Source organism: Balaenoptera physalus, assembly GCF_965194825.1.
Source record: "Balaenoptera physalus genome assembly, chromosome: 15".
NCBI classification, from domain to species: domain Eukaryota; kingdom Metazoa; phylum Chordata; class Mammalia; order Artiodactyla; family Balaenopteridae; genus Balaenoptera; species Balaenoptera physalus.
This window is the reverse complement of record NC_138894.1, coordinates 46,598,225-46,618,133: the sequence shown is the minus strand read 5'-3', so window position 1 is coordinate 46,618,133 and position 19,909 is coordinate 46,598,225. Positions and strand designations below refer to the sequence as shown.

Here is a 19,909-nt window from a genome sequence, read left to right as displayed (position 1 = left end):
GAGGCATTTGATTAACAGTAAAGCCAAAGGTGGAAAAAAGCTAAAAAGATATTCAGACTTATCTCTTATTTTAATATTGGATTGTATAACCCATGTGCTTTTTAATTCTTTATAAGCAAAGTGATTTCTCTTATATAAGGGCTACATTTAAAGTACATAATTTAAAGTACATAAAGAAATTAAACCTCATATTTTAGTATCTTTGATATTTTTAGCATTTGAGAGTCAAAGTTAGAAGGACATTTGAATTAACTGGAATTTGTTGCATAATGAAAAATGAATGCTTTATGTTTTTCAGGGTGTAGAGTTACTGATGAAATTTTGCATTTAGTGCCAAATAAAGAAACTTTCAGACTCACCCTAAGAGCAGTCAAACTATGGGCAAAACGTAAGTATCCCAAGTCTTTTATTTTACGTTTGCATTATAAAATTATAATTTTCAGTTGCTCATGGTAGAAGCACATATGGGAATTTCTGAACCTGTTGATACCTTGGGGGATTGAGGTGCAGTAAGCTTTGGAGAAGCTGTTTCTTTTTCAGGTGTGATGCTTACCAGTGCTCTGACGTGTGACTCTACCTTCTTCTCCCAGGGGTGAAAACTAAAAGCCCCTGACTTTACATCTTGGGGTACAGCCAGGGAGTCAGAATGAGTTAGAACTTGAAGAGTAAAACCCTTACTCATGTTCGAGCTCTCTATAGACAGGACCATCTTATCATCTCTGTCTCCCCATTACCAGCAGAGAGGCTGGTGTATAGCAGGTGTTCAGTAAATTTATTAAATGAAGAACCTACTGTGATAGTTTTAACCTTTTGTTTTTACCTTTCAATACTCTTCTAATAAAGCCTTGAACTGTACTAGTTTATATATATAGGATGTGGTTCATAAAAGACCCAGCCCTGAGCTGGCACAGCACATTTTGTATTATTTGTAACTACATTTAAGCTGTGCTGCACTTCTGGCATCAGGTTTTACAGTCTAAAACAGTGCTTTCCAATCAAACCTTCTGTGATGATGGAAGTATTTCATATCTGTGCTGTCTAATACAGTAACCATATGGCTGTTGAGCACTTGAAATGTGCACCTGAGGAACTGAACTTAAATTTTATTTAATTTTAATTAAATTTAAAATTAAATAATATCTAAAAGAAGTGAAAACATAGGTCCTCACAAAAACTTTTACACAGATGTTCATAGCATTATTAATAATGTCAAAGTGGAAACGACCACAAAATGTGGTATATTCATAATGTGGAATATTATATGGCAGTTAAAAGGAGTGAAATATTGATACATGTTACAACATAGATGAACATTGAAACCATTATGTTAAGTGAAAGAAGCCAGTCTGCATATTGTATAATTCCATTTATGTGAAATGTTCAGAGTAGGCATATCTATAGAGGTAGAAAGTGGATTAGTGGTTGCCTAGGTCTGGGAAGACTTGGGGGAAATAAGAGGTGTGTGACTGTTAAAGTTTTCTTTTTGGGGTGATGAAAATGTTCCAGAGTTGATTAAAGTAATGATTACACAACTCCGTGAATAGAATAAAAACCATTGAATTTTATACTTAATCGATGAATCTTATGGTATGTGAATGATAGCTCAATAAAGCTGTTACCAAAAAAATAATATATATAGGCACATGTGACTTGTGGCTACCATATAGGACAGTACACATCTAAAAAGACCTTAAGCAAGTAGAATTTGTCCTTGGGCTCAATTACATTGTGTAGGCAGGGTAAAGTAATCTGCAGTAAAGGGGTATCATGAACAATTTGTTTTTCCTTATAAATACCATGTTTTGTCAATTATTAGATGCATGTTTTTCACATTTAACATAACTGAAATGATATTTTGTATTTTTCTCTCTTGCTTAATGGGACATAAAATCATCTATATTATATAATAACTGAGGACATCTTAGTTTTGATGAAATATGGTAATGCTTCTTTATAGATTGCTATAAGAAACAATCATTCAAAAAAAAGAAACAATCATTCAAGAAAATGAGTAATATCAATGGTTTATTGTACTTTATGGAGAGGTACACAAATTTTTGCACAATACAGAAGTCAGTCCCCAGCTTTACAGTTGAATTTTTAAACGCCCAAGAACATGACTAGGGTAGTGTCCCCCCTTATCCGCCATTTTGCTTTCTGCAGTTTCAATTACCTGCAGTCAACTGTAGTCTGAAAACATTAAATGGAAAATTTCAGAAATAAACAATTCATAAATTTTAAATTGCATGCTGTTCTGAGTAGTGTGTGTGATGAAATCTCTCGCTGTCCTGCCCGGGACAGGGATGGTATTGCAGTACTTGTGTTCAAGTAACCCTTATTTAACTTATTAATGGGCCCAAAGTGCAAGAGTAGTGATGCAGGCAACTTGGATTTGCCAAAGGGAAGCCTGTAAAGTGCTTCCTTTAAGTGAAAAGGTGAAAGTTATCAACTTAAGGAAAGAAAAAAACCATATGTTGAGGTTGCTAAGATCTACATAAGAACGAATCTTCTATCATGAAGTTGTAGAGGAAGAAAAAGAAATTCGTGCTAGTTTTGCTGTCTCACCTCTGTGAAACTGCGAAAGTTGTGGCCACGGGACTTCCCTGGTGGCGCAGTGGTCAAGAATCCGCCTGCCAATGCAGGGGACACAGGTTCAAGCCCTGATCCAGGAAGATCCCACATGCCGCAGAGCAACTAAGCCCATGTGCCACAACTACTGAGCCTGCGTGCCACAACTACTGAAGCCCGCGCGCCTAGAGCCCATGCTCCGCAACAAGAGAAGCCACTGCAATGAAGAGTAGCCCCCACTCACCGCAACTAGAGAAAGCCCCAAAGACCCGACGCGGCCAAAAATAAATAAATAAATAAATAAATTAATTTTTAAAACGTTACGACCACAGTTAGTGATAAGTACTCAGTTAAGATGGAAAGGGCATTAAATTTGTACAATAAGATATTTTGAGACAAAAAGAGGCCATATTGACATAACTTTTATTATAGTATACTGTTATAATTGTTCTATTTTTATAATTATTGTTAATTTCTTACTGTTCCTAATTTATAAATTAAACTTTATCATAAATATCATTACCATCTCGTGTTTCAGGCATCCACTGGAGGTCTTGGAAGGTTTCCCCCACAGATAAGGGGGAACTAGTGTACTGTTGAAAAGTTTTTCTTCCCTACTTGTGGACCCTCCGAATATCTTTCCTCCTCCCTTTCATTTCTCTCTCAACCACAGATATTGAAAGGTGGGAAATTCCAATGTCATATCAGTAGAGCCCAGTTGGACAGTCAGAACTGAGGCAAGGAACTGAGATGTCTGTATTGGAGGGCAAAGTAGGGGGTAAGATGAGCAGCTTAGGGTTTACTGATAAGAATGTGAGCCTAACACGAAGGTCTGTTTGTTGATTTTAATGTTTCTATAAGGGGGAAGAGTTCTAAGCAAATCTTAGGAGGGAAGTTACACTGTTCCTTCCTTACACTTGAATGTCATGGATAGTAGGTCCTAACAATAATTAACAACTGTATTAATTTTCTAGGACGTGGTATTTATTCCAACATGTTGGGATTCCTTGGTGGTGTCTCCTGGGCAATGCTAGTTGCAAGAACTTGCCAATTATATCCAAATGCAGCAGCTTCTACTTTAGTTCATAAGTTCTTCTTAGTTTTTTCCAAGTGGTAAGTATTCATATGCATATTTTCACTACTTACTAACCTCTGCCTATATGTAAATTAGTTTGCAAATTTAAGAGCTATGCTTACACCTTTTCTGTCGTCTTACATTCCTTTTTTTTTTTTTTTCCTTTTTTAAGTTAAATTTAAAAACATCAAATTTGAGGCAATGATGGGACCCCAGATGGTGTTTTCTTCTAGGGGGAACTGTAAATGTGGGCCTTTAGCTTATGAGAGTAGTCTTTGCCAATTACTAGCTATACAGAGGTTAAGATCTCCTCATATGTAAACTAAAGATGATAACCATAGCTGCTGCACACAATTTATTAGGAGTATTCTCAGTAAATGTTAGCTGTTGCTGTTATTAAATTATCAGAGTTAAGTCCATGAAAGCAAATGAGAAGGAAAGAAAAAATTCAGGTTTAAATTAGTTACAGCTAATGGGCAAAGTAGTATTTGCCCTTTCAGAGAACACTGCTTTAAAATAAGCAGCTTTTTCCTTTGTATACTCCCTTCCTTTGTCAGTTTCTTTTTTTTTTCAATACCAAATAACCAAAACATTTGCTGTGTGAAAGTTGGAGCAGCATCTAATGATCTTAACATTTCATGTAGTTCCTGAAATGAGGTCTTATGTGAGTTTATTTGCCTATTTCATGTTAGGGAATGGCCAAATCCTGTGCTGCTAAAGCAACCAGAAGAAAGCAATTTGAATTTGCCAGTTTGGGATCCTCGGGTATGTGACTTATTACGGCATTTCATTAAAACCTTTTAGGAATAGGATGATTCTGTAAAGTGCAATCTAGTTAAGGATAATTCCTCTTGTTCCTGTTCATCTTCCTTCTGTGTAACTGTAGTCCTTTCCCTCCCTCTACTGTGTTTTTTTGGTGCAGATGATTTGTATCTCCAATGCTGATCCAAATGTTATGTCATTAAAAATCACCCATATAAGACTTGATGAGTGGGTATATCAACCAAGATGTTAAAATCCATTGTTAAAAACTGTCTTATAAGTAATTAGTTACTAATAATAAAGTACTGAAGTATATAAAAGATGTACTTTGCAGTACAGTTTAAAGCAGATTCATGGTTCCAAGATAGCATAACTCTCACTCACCTTGCATTTTAATTTGCTTTTAGAGTGAGTACTCATTCCTCTGAGTAACCAAGGGGAAGTCATCTGTTGAATAGGTGCAGAAAGAGGATAGAGAACCATTGGACCAGATAATCCTTTTTGCACTTATGATATTGTATTTCCTTGGTTCTAAAAGACCACTGTTTATAAGCTGCACCATCCATTTAACAGCTTTTTGGAGGAGAAATAAACTTCTGCAGAGTTTTCTTTAACTCTGATTATCAGACACATCTGACTTCAGAAATAAATGAAGTTGGGGAGGGGAAATGTACTTCTTACAACTGAGGAGATGTAGTATTAAATTTATATTTCATATTCTTCAGACTTTTGGGGAAATGAAGTGAGGACAACTGAAATAGGAGAATAGATCAATTATTCTGCTTCTAATTTCACAGGTAAATCCATCAGATAGGTATCATCTCATGCCCATAATCACCCCTGCCTACCCACAACAGAATTCTACGTATAATGTGTCCACATCAACTCGAACAGTAATGGTAGAAGAATTTAAACAAGGTAAACCTGTTAGCCCTATTACCCTTTACATGTTCCCACGAGTTTTTGATTGACAACAGTTTTATTCTCTATTGCAGTTATGCCTATTATTTCTAAAAGTTCTTTCAAATGTGTATTTTTTAAGTACTTGGTTTTGCAAAATATATGATAATATGAAGGCCAAAAATAGAGCCACCCCAGTCTGGTTGAAATTGACTTTTATGTTCTAAGAAAGAGCATAATAAATCGACACTTTTTTTTACTCAGGGATTTGGTGGGGTTAGAACTTTGGGGGTAGGGTCACACAGGAGCTGATAATACGATGGTCAGTTTTCAAAATCACTGTCTGTCTGTCTCTCTTTCTTTAGGTCTTGCAGTCACAGATGAAATTCTTCAAGGGAAATCAGATTGGTCCAAACTCCTTGAGCCACCAAATTTTTTCCAAAAATATAGGTATGTGAAATTTTGCATTTTGTGTGTGTGTGTTTAAGGAAGAAGAATGTTAAACTTACAAAGTTAATACACGATAGGTGACGTCACTTATATTTTAAGTGAGGTAAAGAATAGGTTAGCAGAAACCCTAGGTGATGAGAAAGTCTCTGTATTCTAGTAGTGTCTAACCCAGTATTTGTGGGGTTTTGGGTTTAGTGAATTGTTTTTAATTACAAGGTCTAGAATTAATTTTGTGAAAATCAGAGCATGTTTTAATTTTCATAAATGTGTGCCTGTATTATCTGTTTTGTTCATTGGGAGGGAGAAAGAAAAAGTAATGATGGAAAGTCAGACCCTAACAATGTTTCTCTGGCTTTTTTCCCCCTGATTATTGCTGAAAATTCTTCACAGACATTATATAGTATTGACTGCCAGTGCATCAACAGAAGAAAATCATCTAGAGTGGTAAGACATTTCAAGTTCTCTACTTACTGTGTGATGATAACATATTTATATGGTGCTTTATCATTTCTAAAACACTTTCTCTATTTTCAGAATTATTAAATCTTATTGATGACTGTTGTACTTGACCATGAAGCATCAGTGTTTAAGAAATGCCATCAAATTAATGTTTCAGACTTGGAAGTGACATGAGATAAGAATATATGTACAGATTTTTGCCTTTTGTCACTTCTCAGAGTCAGATTTAAGCAAAATTGTGAGGCAGTTTGAATGATTCTGATACCTAGCCTATTACCATATATATATATATATATATATATATATATATATATATATATATATATATATACACACACACACACACACACACACATACACACACACACACACCTAGCCTATATATACACATATATGTATTTTGAAGTATAGTTGATTTACAGTATTATATTAATTTCAGGTGTACAGCATAATGATTCATTATTTTTGCAGATTATACCCCATTAAAAGTTATTACAAGATAATGGCTTTAATTCCCTGTGCTGTACAACATATCCTTGTTGCTTATCTATTTAATACATAGTTAAATCTGTTAATCCTGTACTCCTAATTTGTCCCTCCTCTTTTCCCTCTCCCTTTGGTAACCACTTGTTTGTTTTCTGTATCTGTGGGTTTGTTTCTGTTTTGCATATACATTCATTTGTATTATTTTTCAGATTCCACATATAAGTGATATAATATAATACAGTATTTGTCTTTCTCTGTCTGACTTATTTCACTAAGCATAGTATTCTCCAGGTCCATCCACATTGCTGCAAATGTCAGAATTTCATTCTTTTTACGGCTAAGTAGTATTCCATTTTGCACATACACCACAACTTTATCCATTCACCTGTTGATGGGCACTTCAGTTGCTTCCATGTTTTGGCTATTATAAACAGTGCTGCTGTGAACATTGGGGTGCGCGTATCTTTTTGAATTAGTGTTTTCATTTTTTCCAGATATATACCCAGGGGTGGAATTACTGGATCATATGGTAGTTCTGTTTTTAGTTTTTTAAGGAACCTCCATACTGTTTTCCATAGTGGCTGTGCCCATTTACATTCCCCCCAACAGTGCACAAGGGTTCCCTTTTTTCCACATCTTCCCCAACATTTGTTATTTGTATACTTTTTGATGACATCCATTCTGATAGGTATGAGGTGACATCTCATTGTTGTTTTGATTTGCATTTCCCTGATGATTAGTGACTTTAAGCATCTTTTCATATGCCTGTTAGCCATCTGTATGTCTTCTTTTGAAAAACGTCTGTTCAGGTCTTCTGCCCATTTTTTGATTGGTTTGTTATTTTTGATATTGAGTTGTATGAGCCTATATATTCTTTTAATTTAGGAGATGGTGGCATGACAGATTTCAGAATCTTAAGCTTCTGTCAACAGATAGGAGATATTTTTGGTCAAGGACTCTAGTACATTCTTTCTAGCGCATCTGAACTGATTCCTTCTGCCTCCATTGTATTGACTTCACTAGCTCCATCAGGCAGAAACTATTAGACCACCAAAGATGGTTGTGCTTTCCTCGGGTCTGATTTTTGGAAAAGGAAAACATGCTACTGTCCTGTTTTTGCTTCAAGGGTTTAATGCTTATTTCATTGACAATTAAAGAGACCTTGGGAATTCCCTGGTGATCCAGTGGTTAGGACTTCGCGCTTTCACTGCTGAGGGCACAGGTTCAAATCCCTGGTCGGCCAAAATGAATGAATGAATGAATGAACAAATGAACAAACAAACAAGAGAAAAAAAAGAGACCCTGAAAAGAATCCTTTCACTAAACCATTATTTTATTTGTCTAGATTTGGGGTCAGAAAACTATGGTATAGTGCAAATCCAGTCTGCTACTTATTTTTATAAATAAAGTTTTATTGGAACACAGTCACACTCATTCATTTATGTATTGTCTGTGGCTTTTTTCCTGCTGCATGGCAGAGTTGAATAGTTGTGACAGAAACATATGGCCCACAAAGCCTAAGATATTTACTCTGGCCCTTTACTGAAAAAGTTTGCCAACATCTCATTTAGATAACACAGAGGAGTAACTCAGTGTTTTGTATATCTGCTGTTGAAGAACACATAATTATAATGTGTAAGCTTTTTCAAGCGTTTGAAAATGTGAAAATGTTCTTGTAGTTCTTTGTAATTCATAAAATCATTAATAAGTTAATAAGATAAGTAACAGTAGTCACATTTAAGTGAGGTAGAAAGTAAAGTTGCAGGTATCTGATGAAGTTTTTTTTTTTTTAATAAATTTATTTTATTTATTTTTGGCTGCGTTGGGTCTTCATTGCTGTGCACGGGCTTTCTCTAGTCGCGGCGAGTGGGGGCTACTCTTCGTTGCGGTGCGTGGGCTTCTCATTGTGGTGGCTTCTTTTGTTGCAGAGTACAGGCTCTAGGCGCACTTGCTTCAGTAGTTGCAGCACGCGGGCTCAGCAGTTGTGGCTCGCAGGCTCTGGAGCACAGGCTCAGTAGTTGTGGTGCGTGGGCTTAGTTGCCCTGCGGCATGTGGAATCTTCCCAGACCAGGGATCGAACCAGTGTCCCCTGCATTGGCAGGCAGGTTCTTAACCACTGTGCCACCAGGGAAGTCCCTGATGAAACTTTCTATATTTTAGTAGTATCTGATCTGATTTTAGTGAATTCTTTTTAAAATTTAATATCTAGTATCAATTTTGTAAAGATTAGAGCACGTTTATTTCATGAATTAAGTGCTAGTTATTAGCTCTTTTTGTTAACATTATTTAAATATATGTTAGCCTTAGGGTTTAGGCATAAGATTTGAAAGTAGAAAAAGATTTAGAACCAGGTGAACGAACAGTTTTTGTTCATGCTCCAATCATGACTATTTTATGGTCTTAAAAGGCAGGGTATTTTAGATCAGGAATGCATTAAATAGATCAGTTCTTCTTGAAAAAGAAAGGGGAGGAAACAAATTCACTAAGTAAATTCTCATTTACTTGAATGGTATTTTAAACAGAGTCCCTAAAATATTGGACTGAACTTTTTTAATGAACCCTGTAAAGCATCATAGCTAATATGCTGTTTGGTTTACTTGGATGTAGCTTCCACATTTAATATGGAAAAATCTTGTCGTTTTATTTTAGGGTTGGATTAGTAGAATCTAAAATACGTGTACTTGTTGGAAATTTGGAACGGAATGAATTTATAACTCTTGCCCATGTAAATCCCCAATCATTCCCAGGAAATAAGGAACATCATAAAGAGTAAGTTAATTATTTTTTAATATCATATTTTTTAAATAATGGTATCCGAAATATGCATGGTTTAACATCAGTTGTGAGATGCTATTTAACAGGCATTGATGGAGGATAATACATTGTATACTTGAGCACAAGTTGTCATGCATTAAAACTAAGTACATGCTATGTTGGTAGCCCACAGACCCCAACAAAAAACTCCATCACAATATTTGGAGCATCTTTAAATATATATTTAGTAAGTCATTTTCGAAGCATTTAATCCTCTTTTATAATAACACAGGATAACTTAACAGGGGTCATTGGTGTCAGTTTTAAGAATTTGGCCAAACCATTGACATTTGTATTTATGCTTCCATAGACCAAGTTTTAATTACCAAATAGCATCTGTAAAATTGTAAAAATTAATGGAAATTCTTAAATTTTATTTTATAGCAACAATTACGTATCAATGTGGTTCCTTGGAATAATTTTTCGGAGAGTAGAAAATGCAGAAAGTGTTAATATAGACTTGACATATGATATACAGTCATTTACTGATACAGGTAAGACTTTGTCATCATGGAGCTGTGGTGCTCAACCTTGGCAGTAACGCAGTATCACCTGCCTAGGATCTGGCTGGCTATATTTTTTAAAGTTCCGCAATTGGTTAAATGAAGATGGAACATCTATATCATGAAAATAAATTCTGCTATTAAAAAAGTAAAGGCATGATGAAGTGACTTCCAAGACATGTTGGTGGGCGGGGGGTGGGGGGTTGCAGACCAGTGTAAAGAAAGAATATATGTATGTTTGCTTAAAAATACATAGACTATCTCTGGAAGGATATATAGTTTTTTTAAAAAAGAAACTGGCAGAACTGGTTGCTTTTAGGTCAAGGAACCAGGTGTGTCTAGTGGACAGGAGTGAGGCAACTTCACTGTATACTCTTGAACCCTTTTGAGTTTTTGTTGTTGTCGTTGTTGTTTTAAATACTTATTTAATTTATTTGGCTGCGCCAGGTCTTAGTTGCAGCACGTGGGATCTTTGTTGCCGCGTGCGGGATCTTTAGTTGCAGCATGCGGGATCTTAGTTGCAGCATGCATGTGGGATCTAGTTCCCTGACCAGGGATCGAACCCGGGCCCCCTGCATTGGGAGTGTGGAGTCTTACCCGCTCAACCACCAGGGAAATTCCCCCTTTGAGTTTTGTACCAGGTAAATGTATTAACTGTTTTAAAACAAAAAGAAGACTAAAGAAACTCTATAGGTGATTCTTAGTGTGCACAGCCAGTGTTTGTAATCACAGTCATAAAGACGACTTGCTTTTTACTTTTTTTACATGAAATAAATATCATTCAGTACAGGCTTGCTGAATATGTTTCAGAATCAGTGAAAAAAGTCTTTCACATCTAGCTCCCTAAGAATATCTCCCTGGAATATCTTAATATATCTGTTATAAATTTGGAGTTGTCTTAATAATCTGGAATAATGGACATTCATACTATTAATACTCTTGGTTAGCTCATCTGAGTTTTCTAAATTCTTTTGAATTAGCACTCACATTTATCATGAAAATCCAGGTTCCTCTGCATCACCTAGAACCACTGAATCACATGCTCTGGGAGTGGAGCCAGGAGTCTGCACACTGAACAAGCACTCCTGGTGATTCTTTTATAAGCAATCTGGAATGAAAACATAGATATAAATTTTTCCATTCTAATTTGGACTCATTTTTCCAAAAGGAGGGGGTTGGGAAGCTCTGTTTATTATAGATTTATAAAATGTTCTTCTCCAGATAGAGATACTGAGGCCCCAAGAGATTAAATAATTTACATTTCACAGTAGTTACTGTGCAGAAGAAACCTCCTATCCCTGTCTTGAGTAAGCTTATAATCTAATTTGGTATTCACAATTAACATACATTAAATAATTTATATGGTAGTTAATAAAACTGATTTTCTTATAAGGAGTGAAAAGCACTAGACTGGGGACCTAGGGCTACGTGTATTCCCATTTTGGCAAGGCATTCAAGGCTGTTGAGCCTCATTTACCTACCTGTATAATAAGGATGTACTTTTAGATGGTTTCGCATGTCTAACATTCTGTGATTGGTGTAGTAAAAGAAGCTTCATGGAGGAGTAGAACTTGAATCGCATCTTGGATATTTGGTATTAGGATTAGCTCAGACTTGGGCAAATAATTATGAGAAGACATTGCCTTTGGGGAAAATAGCAGAAAACAAGATTTGGAAAAAGCCTTTTTTCCATACATTTATTTTGTTAGATTTGATTATGGGGAAGTCTTAGAAGTTGGACATGAGAAAACTAGTCAGTACTTGAATAGGATTGTGACATTGTGAAAATGTTTTGGAAGTATTTGTTCTGTAAGAGGAATGTGTGTTTGTGTAGTGATGTGGAGATATTAAAGGTATGTATTTCAGAAAAAGAAAACAGAGCCCTAGGTTCAGAAGGAAGTTCCCCATTTTAACATACTGACTCTGTTACAGTGTACAGACAGGCAAACAATATAAACATGCTAAAGGAGGGAATGAAAATTGAAGCAACTCATGTTAAAAAAAAACAACTTCATCACTACCTTCCCGCAGAGATTCTTCAGAAGAAGAAAAAGGTGAGTTTGTACTTGTAACTTTCCAATCTGAGTGGAACTCAGATGAATGATCCTGGGACCAAATTTGCATTTTTACAACGCCCAAACCTATTGAGAAGAAAGAGGGAAAGTACAGACAGTTCAATCTAGGACTAAAATCTTACCTTCATTAATCACAAAAGATAATTTGTTTTATATGTACTTCAGAATTGAAACTAGTCATTTTTCTCATTTACTTTTTGAAATCCTAAAAGCTTTCCCCTCTTTCAGCAAAGTCTTTCTGATGTCAGTCGAAGTTCAAGTGGACCTCAATCCAAAAGATCATCTCTGGATAGCAATTGTTTGGATAGCTCCAGAGACACTGATAATGGAACACCTTTTAATTCCCCAGTGTCTACAAAAAAGCCTTCCAAGCCTGATAGTCCTCCTTCAGGAGAGACAGAAAGGTCTGTATTTCAAAATTTTCCTCTCAGTCTTCAGTTTATTTGAGGATAATGTAAACTTTTCTGTACCTTTGCTAAATACATTTTTTTTAACTGTAAAAAGATTTTATTTTGCCAGTTAGTCAGTTTCTTATTTAGAATTATTTGACAATTTGTGGTAATCTCTGGGGCATGGTATAGGTTTATGCGTATGTGGGAGTAGATAAGTACACAGAAATGTGCAGGTTTTCCTTTAATTTTTTCTGTTAATTCTCTTCCTGGGTCCTCTTCCTTTCCCTACCCTTTTCTCTTCCTTCAGTGAAATGTTAAAAGTTAGGAGTACTTGAAAGAAATTATCTTAAATGTTAAAATAAGAGTGTTTTAAATACATACTATTTAAATCATTTAATGATGATATTTTAACACTTTTAACAGGAATAATGCTGAGCCTGCTGCTGTAGTTGTGGAAAAGCCACTGACTGTCCCTCCAGCTCAAGGGCTGTCTATTCCTGTCATTGGTGCAAGTAGGTATCTACGCTTTTTTTAGTAACGATACTACTACATTTGTATTTAATTACTGAAATCTTTCTTTTTTCCTTTTCAGAAGTTGACTCTGCAGTAAAAGCTGTATCACCTCCAGCTGTGTGTACCATTCCTACTGTAGTAGGACGAAATGTCATTCCTAGAATCACAACACCCCACAGCCCTGCCCAGGGGCAGCCACATCTAAATGGAATGTCAAATATAACTAAGAATGTTGCCACCAAAAGATCCCACTCCCCATCCATAGATGGGTCTTCTAAGAGGTTGAAAGACATAGAAAAGGTAAAATTACAGCTTCAGTAGTGATTCAGTAGTTGATTTTTTTCAAAGTAAACTTAAAATAGTGCTGAAGAAACTCAAATTCTTCACAGTTATCTTAGTGTTCCATTAGGATTTGACTGTTTAAAAAGAGTATTTACCTAAACCCTAATAGGATAATACTAATTGTTCATCTTAAATTCAAATTACTGGGCTTCCCCGGTGGCGCAGTGGTTAAGAATCCACCTGCCAATGCAGGGGACACGGGTTCGAGCCCTGGTCCGGGAAGATCCCACATGCCGCAGAGCATCTAAACCTGTGGGCCACAACTACTGAGCCTGCGCTCTAGAATCTGCGAGCCACAACTACTGAGCCCACGTGCCACAACTACTGAAGCCCGTGCACCTAGAGCCCATGCTGTGCAACAAGAGAAGCCACAGCAATAAGCCTGCCCACCACAAAGAAGAGTAGCCCCCACTCGCCGCAAGTAGAGAAAAGCCCGCGTGCAGCAACGAAGACCCAATGCAGCCAAAAATAAAAACTTAATTAATTTTTTAAAAATTCAAATTACCAATGTGTCTAAAAATTTGAATGATTGATCTTCGTTTCTCCTTGACTTACATAAAGGCATTATTGGTAACTAAATAATCATATTTATTGTGTTATAATGTTGATCTCCTCTGCTTCCAGTAGGTGGTGGTAAAACTGTTTTATTCATTATCATCTGGATAGATTAAACAAAAAGATAAAACTTTAGAAATTAAGGGTGGCAATTGAATTCAATCCAATTTAAATTCTCTTCCCTCATCAAACCATGTTCGTAATAGTTTGTTTTTTTAATTAATTTATTTATTATTTTTGGCTGTGTTGGGTCTTCGTTTCTGTTCGAGGGCTTTCTCTAGTTGTGGCGAGCGGGGGCCACTCTTCATCGTGGTGCACGGACCTCTCATTGTCACGGCCTCTTGCTGCAGAGCACAGGCTCCAGACGCGCAGGCTCAGTAGTTGTGGCTCATGGGCCCAGTTGCTCCACGGCATGTGGGATCTTCCCAGACCAGGGCTCGAACCCGTGTCCCCTGCATTGGCAGGCAGATTCCCAACCACTGTGCCACCAGGGAAGCCCCCATAATAGTTTTGATGTTAGCCTGGTCACTAATTAGTTTCTCAGTTTATATAAATTTATGTGGTTTTTATAGGTAATAATAGCAATTCATTTTAATGTTTATATTTTAGTTTATTCGACTTGAATCAACGTTTAAGGAATCACGTGCTGCTGAAGACAGAAAAAGAAAATCAGTGGTAAGTATATCAATAGTGTGCTTCAAAATATTTACTTTTAAAGAGCCATGTATCAGGAAAAGTACTATATTCAAAAGTAGATCAGATTATATCTGTCAACTTTTGGTTATGTTTTATTTCATGTAGAAATAATCATTTGCATATAGGAAAGAAAGTTTTCACTTGTATGTAATTCTGTTTTTAGGATGCCATTGGAGGAGAATGTATGCCTATTCCAACTATTGATACATCACGCAAAAAGGTAATAGATAGTCTTATTTGTTATAAAATACACAGTTAAAAATTCATAGGTAATCTGCAGGTACAAAAAGCTTACTAAGAAGAGCCTAGCACGGGGTGAGGAAAAGAGTAGTAAGATTTTGTCCCTGTCCTCAAAGACCAGCAGTATAGTTGGAAGTTGGGTTGGAAATAGCAAACAAAGTGTATGATCCTAAATGTATGTACCTCAAAAGTCTAGAAAAGAGGGAGTCATTTAAGACTTCACGATTTATGCAGGTTATGTTCAACCTTTGTTTTTATTTATTTTTAAAGAAGCAGTTTAGTGTTCAGCACAATAATTTCTTATCAACACTTGATAGTCTTTTGTTGTACACCACTGCTTACTGACAAAATTTAGGTTTGATAGTTGGGGACCATAGTTACTAATATTTTGGAGGAACCAAATATACTGGTATACAGAGTAAGTACCTTTAAAACATGAGCTAAAGAGCCCCTAAATCTCAATTTAAAAATTTATTTTCAAAGGATTACCATTTAAGCTAATAATATTATAGGTGCTCAAAAAAATCAGCCTTGTGTAAATCAGAAAAAGCCCTTCTTTGAGAGGTTACAGTAAACAAAATGGCTTATTTTTCACCCCCCATTAAATAATAAAGTGTTTCTCATCACAGTCAACTGTCAGCCTGCCAGGTTCCCCAGGATGTATTGGCAATTCTAAAGCAAAATAGAAAATGTCCTCATACTTTCTATTGGTTGTAGAATTTATAAAATTTCTTTTAACATAAGAGTGGGTTACAAAAAGAAGAGGTGTATAATTATATTATGTATGGTAATGGAAAAAAAAATTTGAGATGGATATTAAAGTGTGAAAGTGTGAAATGACATGTTTGGGTTTTGCTTTAAAAGATTTCAAGTATAAAGGGTAAGGGGCATAAACCAAACAAATGTGGCAAAATTTTAATAATGTGAGTCTTCATTGTGGCATCTAAGTCTTCATTGTCCTTCCTATTCTCTACTTCTATGCACGTCTGAAATTTTTCATGTTTTTTTTTTTTGAATGGATGTGCATATGATATAATTTGTTTAGCCAAGGTAACACGCGAGGAGAATTAATTCTTGCAGTCATCTCTTGACAAGAAGCTGATATGCTGTTTCTGTCAGACAACTATCTGTATTTTAGGCTTCTGTCTTTGTTTCTCAGTCTTAGACTTTGCCTTCATTATATAATAATCTTTAGTGTCTTCAAAAGCCCTCATATAGATGTCCCTGAATTTTACCATCACTGAAGTTACCTACCCTGACTACAAAGTTGGTTTTCCAAAAAAATTATCTCACAAGTTGGGTTATTCTTTTGCATGAATGTATTACAGAAACTAATTGAAGGATATAACTGGATATCAAGTTTTCCTCTGTATCACACACTCATTTTTTCACCTTGCACCCCAAGAATTTCCTATTTAGTGACCATGCTCTTCAGCTATTTCTCTTTAACATTGCCTGAGTCTGAGGAGGACTTCGTTCTTTATGCATTTCTCAGTCTAGAAGTGGCAACTGATTAAACAAAGTCCTCTTTCCTATTCATACAGTCCTCCCACTTCTACCCTTTCCCTATCCCTCTGCTTTTCACCTGTTTAAAAAAAATAATAAGTCCCCAAAACAAGGGGAATTGAACATAGGGAAAAAATATTCAACACATACTTGAGTGTTTAGGAACTTAAAGCATTTGGAAAAAACGCAGAGTTTTGAGACTGATTTACTCGTTGGACCTTTATAATGTGTATTTGTTTTTCCTACTTTGTATTTCTATCTAACAGAGACTGTCCAGTAAAGAACTACCAGATTCATCATCTCCAGTTCCAGCAAATAACATCCGTGTCATCAAAAATTCCATTCGACTGACCCTAAATCGGTAAAAGCAGTGCCTCCTTACTTAAGTGAATATGCAATCATTTAGTGGCATAGATGCAGCCACTCTTTTTAAGATAGAGGTGGCTGTCATACATAAAATAAGGTGAAAGTTACAGTCATCGGCCTAACAACCTTGAAGTGGTTTTTTGAACTCTCACACTTTGACCTGCAGATGCTGTAGCATTCTCTCATTGATTGCTACATACAATTCTCTGAGGATCACCTGCTATCAAATTATCATCTGCAATATTATGGCTTTGCGTTGGAGGTTTTACTGCCTTAACTTTCGATGCTTATTTCTCTGTTGTGGGAACCAGTTCTTGGCTCTCTGGACACTGATAAAACAAGTCCTGAACACTGCCCCCCTCTTCTTTTTAAGTCTTATGTTGTAATCATTGTATAGAACTAAAAAAGTTGAAAACAAAAAACAAAACAAAACAAAAAATGTAATTTTCCAAATGTTAACACATTTACTTTAGCATTGAAGCCACTTTGTGAAACCTGAGATAAATGAATGTGAGGTATCTTCTCTGCTTTCCTCATTTGTGTAGATGTACTTATTGTCTGTTCTGTTGATTTAAATTATTTTTTCTCAGATTGGCACACGGAATATTTAAATTTTTATTGTGCCTTTCTATCCAAATGTTGCATAGTTACCAGGGAGGATTAGTCCAGTGATTACATAAGAGTTGGGCACCATAAATTCTCTATATTTTGCCTCCTATGGAGGCCTTTGAAATGCATCTTTATTAAGAATCAAAATATGACCAGGATACTGAAAGTCAGTATATGAACGGTGAAATTGTTACATATCCTATCTCATGCCATTCTTGTTAGTTGACTGGTATTTTTTACTGAGGAGCAACTCATTCCGGCATCAACGGTAAGATGCCTTTAAGTATGGCAAACTTGTATTTTTGAAGTGTACGATTAACTTGGCATGATACTTCCTGACCATTACTTACCGCCACAACTTCAAACAGTTCCTTCGTGGACTAGGCATGCAGAAATGAGCAGTGGATTTTACTGAAACCTAAAGGCATTTTTGAATGACATTGTTACCAACCATTAATTGGCTCAGGACCTTTGTAATTTTTATTTAAATATATGAGTTGTCTTTTTTTACACTGCTTTTTTCAGTGCATTTCTTAATATTTTTTAAGTTTCATGAATGCATGCTCCATTTATTAAAATCCATAACCATGTAATTCTTCTTGTAATATGTTGATTCAGTGTTTTGTAAATGAAGTCGTATGTATTTTCAGAGTATTTTTGTATGTACTGTAAGATACCATCTTTTCAAAGAGAATACTTTAAAACCTTTACTGTCTCTCTTTAGTCTAATTTTTTAAATATGGATTATGCTTGAATTACTCTTAAAACGAAAATGTATAGATTACACAGCCAGGAATGTTGGTATATATTACCTTCTTCAGCTTTCACTCACCATTTAGTAGGTCCAGTAGGAAAAACACAAAATGGTACATTTGAATACTGCAGGGAAAATTCTTGGTTATATAGTTTATAGGGCTCATGGGATGCCATTTAGCCAGTGGAGTAATAGTCCATTTTCTCTTGCAAGCCCTTTACCATTGAGTTGAAATACTTGAATTCTGATTTTCAGAGAGCAGGATCCTTCTTTTCCCACTCCTGTTCCTGACCCCTACATCTCTGAAATGGAAATTCTAGTGTTTAACCTTTACAAAGGAAGACTTCTTAGAAGTAAAGAAGAGCAAGGGGAAAACAATGGTTGTTCCATTATTCACTTTTTATATAGCAAAAGACGAGAATGAAATCCCATAACCAAGTTGTAGCTTCCTTGGCAAAGCTGTTCTCTTAGTTGACCCTTTTTCTTTATTCAAGTATTTTGAGATTTGTTCTATAAATACTCTATTTGAGCAAAAGTGAATGATTATGAAAGGACTGAATAACTGTCACCTGACTTAAAACATTGATTGATTGAAAACTTCTTTAATAAGGACTTTAAGAATTCCCCATACGTACATCCATGTTTACCCTATTATATAAACCGATTCCTTGGAGTAACTAGTGCAGTTCGTCTTGAATAAGAAAGCAACAGGCCTAACCTTTGTACTGTAGTATAGTCATTCCTCCTCTTGTTTTAATGGTCCATTTGACATGGGGTTAAGACATAGCCAAGAGTTTAACATTAGACTTCTCAAAGATAGCATTCTTCAACCTGTTTGGTAACTGGGGAGTTGATGAGGTGCTTTTGAGATAGCTGGTTTGGTCAGAAATGAAGTGTTTTCTATCCTGAACAGTAGGTAGAACGTTGAGTACAGTTGACCCTTGAACAACACAGATTTGAACTACATGGGTCCACTTATATGTGGATTTTTTTCAATAAATATAGTACTTGTATTTTCATTTCACAGAACTTTAATTAATTAATTATAGGGGAAAATTTGATTGAGATCACAATATGTGGAATCAAAAGAACTAGGGTTTGAGTCCTGATTCGATCCAGACTGTTTCAGCTTCCTGCCCTTGGGTGAGTCATGTATCAATTCCTTTGTTTTTGAAGCAGAGATAGCAGTACAAGTGTTTTCAACCGGGGTAAGTGGGTCGGTGCCCCTAACTCCTGCATTGTTCAAGGGTCAACTGTACATTTTGTTACCATGGTAGGAGACCTCCATTGTAAAGGTTCCAAGTAAGTAAGAGGGAATGGTCTGCAGTTATGTGCTATGTTCAGAGGCACTAGGTAGATGCATTTGATTTCAAAGTGTAGAGACTATACCTAGAAATATAACTAGAAATATATTTTATAAAGTCAAATAACCTGTTCTTCAGTATGTAGACACATGTTCATTTTCAGACGGGAATTTTAATCTCATTTTTCAGTGACTGGCTCTAAAGAATAATATATCAATGAAACAATTATCTGCTAGTTTAAACCTTAGGGACTTAACTAATTTGAGAGACAGGATAAATGGCTTAAAACCTTGTAAAATTGGGGCAAGAGGATTTTATAAGACTATGCTTACAATAAGAGTTTTTGTCTTAAGGCAGCAATTTAGTAACATCATTAAAATGCTTACTGTCCTATATAGTTGCAGTGAAGTGAAGTGAAGATGGGCAATGTTGAAATGGGCTAAACTTATTTTCCACTGTGTCCCACAGCTTTGAAATAGAAATTCCTAACCTGCGGATCATGGACTGTAGTGAATCCCTTGCAAATGTATATAAGAAGTT

General features: G+C 35.8%; 1 protein-coding gene and 1 long non-coding RNA gene across 10 annotated transcripts in view; one reads left to right on the top strand and one right to left on the bottom strand.

Moving 5' to 3' along the window:
* The window catches only part of PAPOLG (poly(A) polymerase gamma), a 33,680-nt gene extending 15,075 nt beyond the window's left edge, over window positions 1-18,605 (top strand). For 2 of the 3 annotated variants that reach the window (XM_082426573.1, XM_082426572.1), the window contains exons 8-23: window positions 299-388; window positions 3,543-3,681; window positions 4,336-4,408; window positions 5,203-5,323; window positions 5,671-5,755; window positions 6,146-6,199; window positions 9,350-9,469; window positions 9,899-10,008; window positions 11,950-12,071; window positions 12,321-12,496; window positions 12,908-12,996; window positions 13,077-13,297; window positions 14,504-14,569; window positions 14,754-14,810; window positions 16,603-16,697; window positions 16,869-18,605. In XM_082426573.1, the coding sequence (XP_082282699.1) occupies window positions 299-388; window positions 3,543-3,681; window positions 4,336-4,408; window positions 5,203-5,323; window positions 5,671-5,755; window positions 6,146-6,199; window positions 9,350-9,469; window positions 9,899-10,008; window positions 11,950-12,071; window positions 12,321-12,496; window positions 12,908-12,996; window positions 13,077-13,297; window positions 14,504-14,569; window positions 14,754-14,810; window positions 16,603-16,697; window positions 16,869-17,088 (1,838 nt within the window). In that variant the 3' untranslated portion in view covers window positions 17,089-18,605. Of the gene's footprint in view, window positions 1-298; window positions 389-3,542; window positions 3,682-4,335; window positions 4,409-5,202; window positions 5,324-5,670; window positions 5,756-6,145; window positions 6,200-9,349; window positions 9,470-9,898; window positions 10,009-11,949; window positions 12,072-12,320; window positions 12,497-12,907; window positions 12,997-13,076; window positions 13,298-14,503; window positions 14,570-14,753; window positions 14,811-16,602 lie in introns of all 3 variants that reach the window. The other variant, XM_082426574.1, reaches the window with a different exon arrangement.
* LOC309643697 overlaps window positions 1-19,909 on the bottom strand; it is a 108,781-nt gene that overhangs the window by 18,390 nt on the left and 70,482 nt on the right. For 2 of the 7 annotated variants that reach the window (XR_014253988.1, XR_014253993.1), the window contains exon 4: window positions 10,062-11,125. The exons of 2 other annotated variants lie outside the window; for them this stretch is intronic. This is a non-coding gene — a long non-coding RNA (uncharacterized lncRNA). Of the gene's footprint in view, window positions 1-10,061; window positions 11,126-12,032; window positions 12,159-19,909 lie in introns of those variants that run through there. 3 more of the 7 variants (XR_014253983.1, XR_014253986.1, XR_014253984.1) reach the window with 3 other exon arrangements.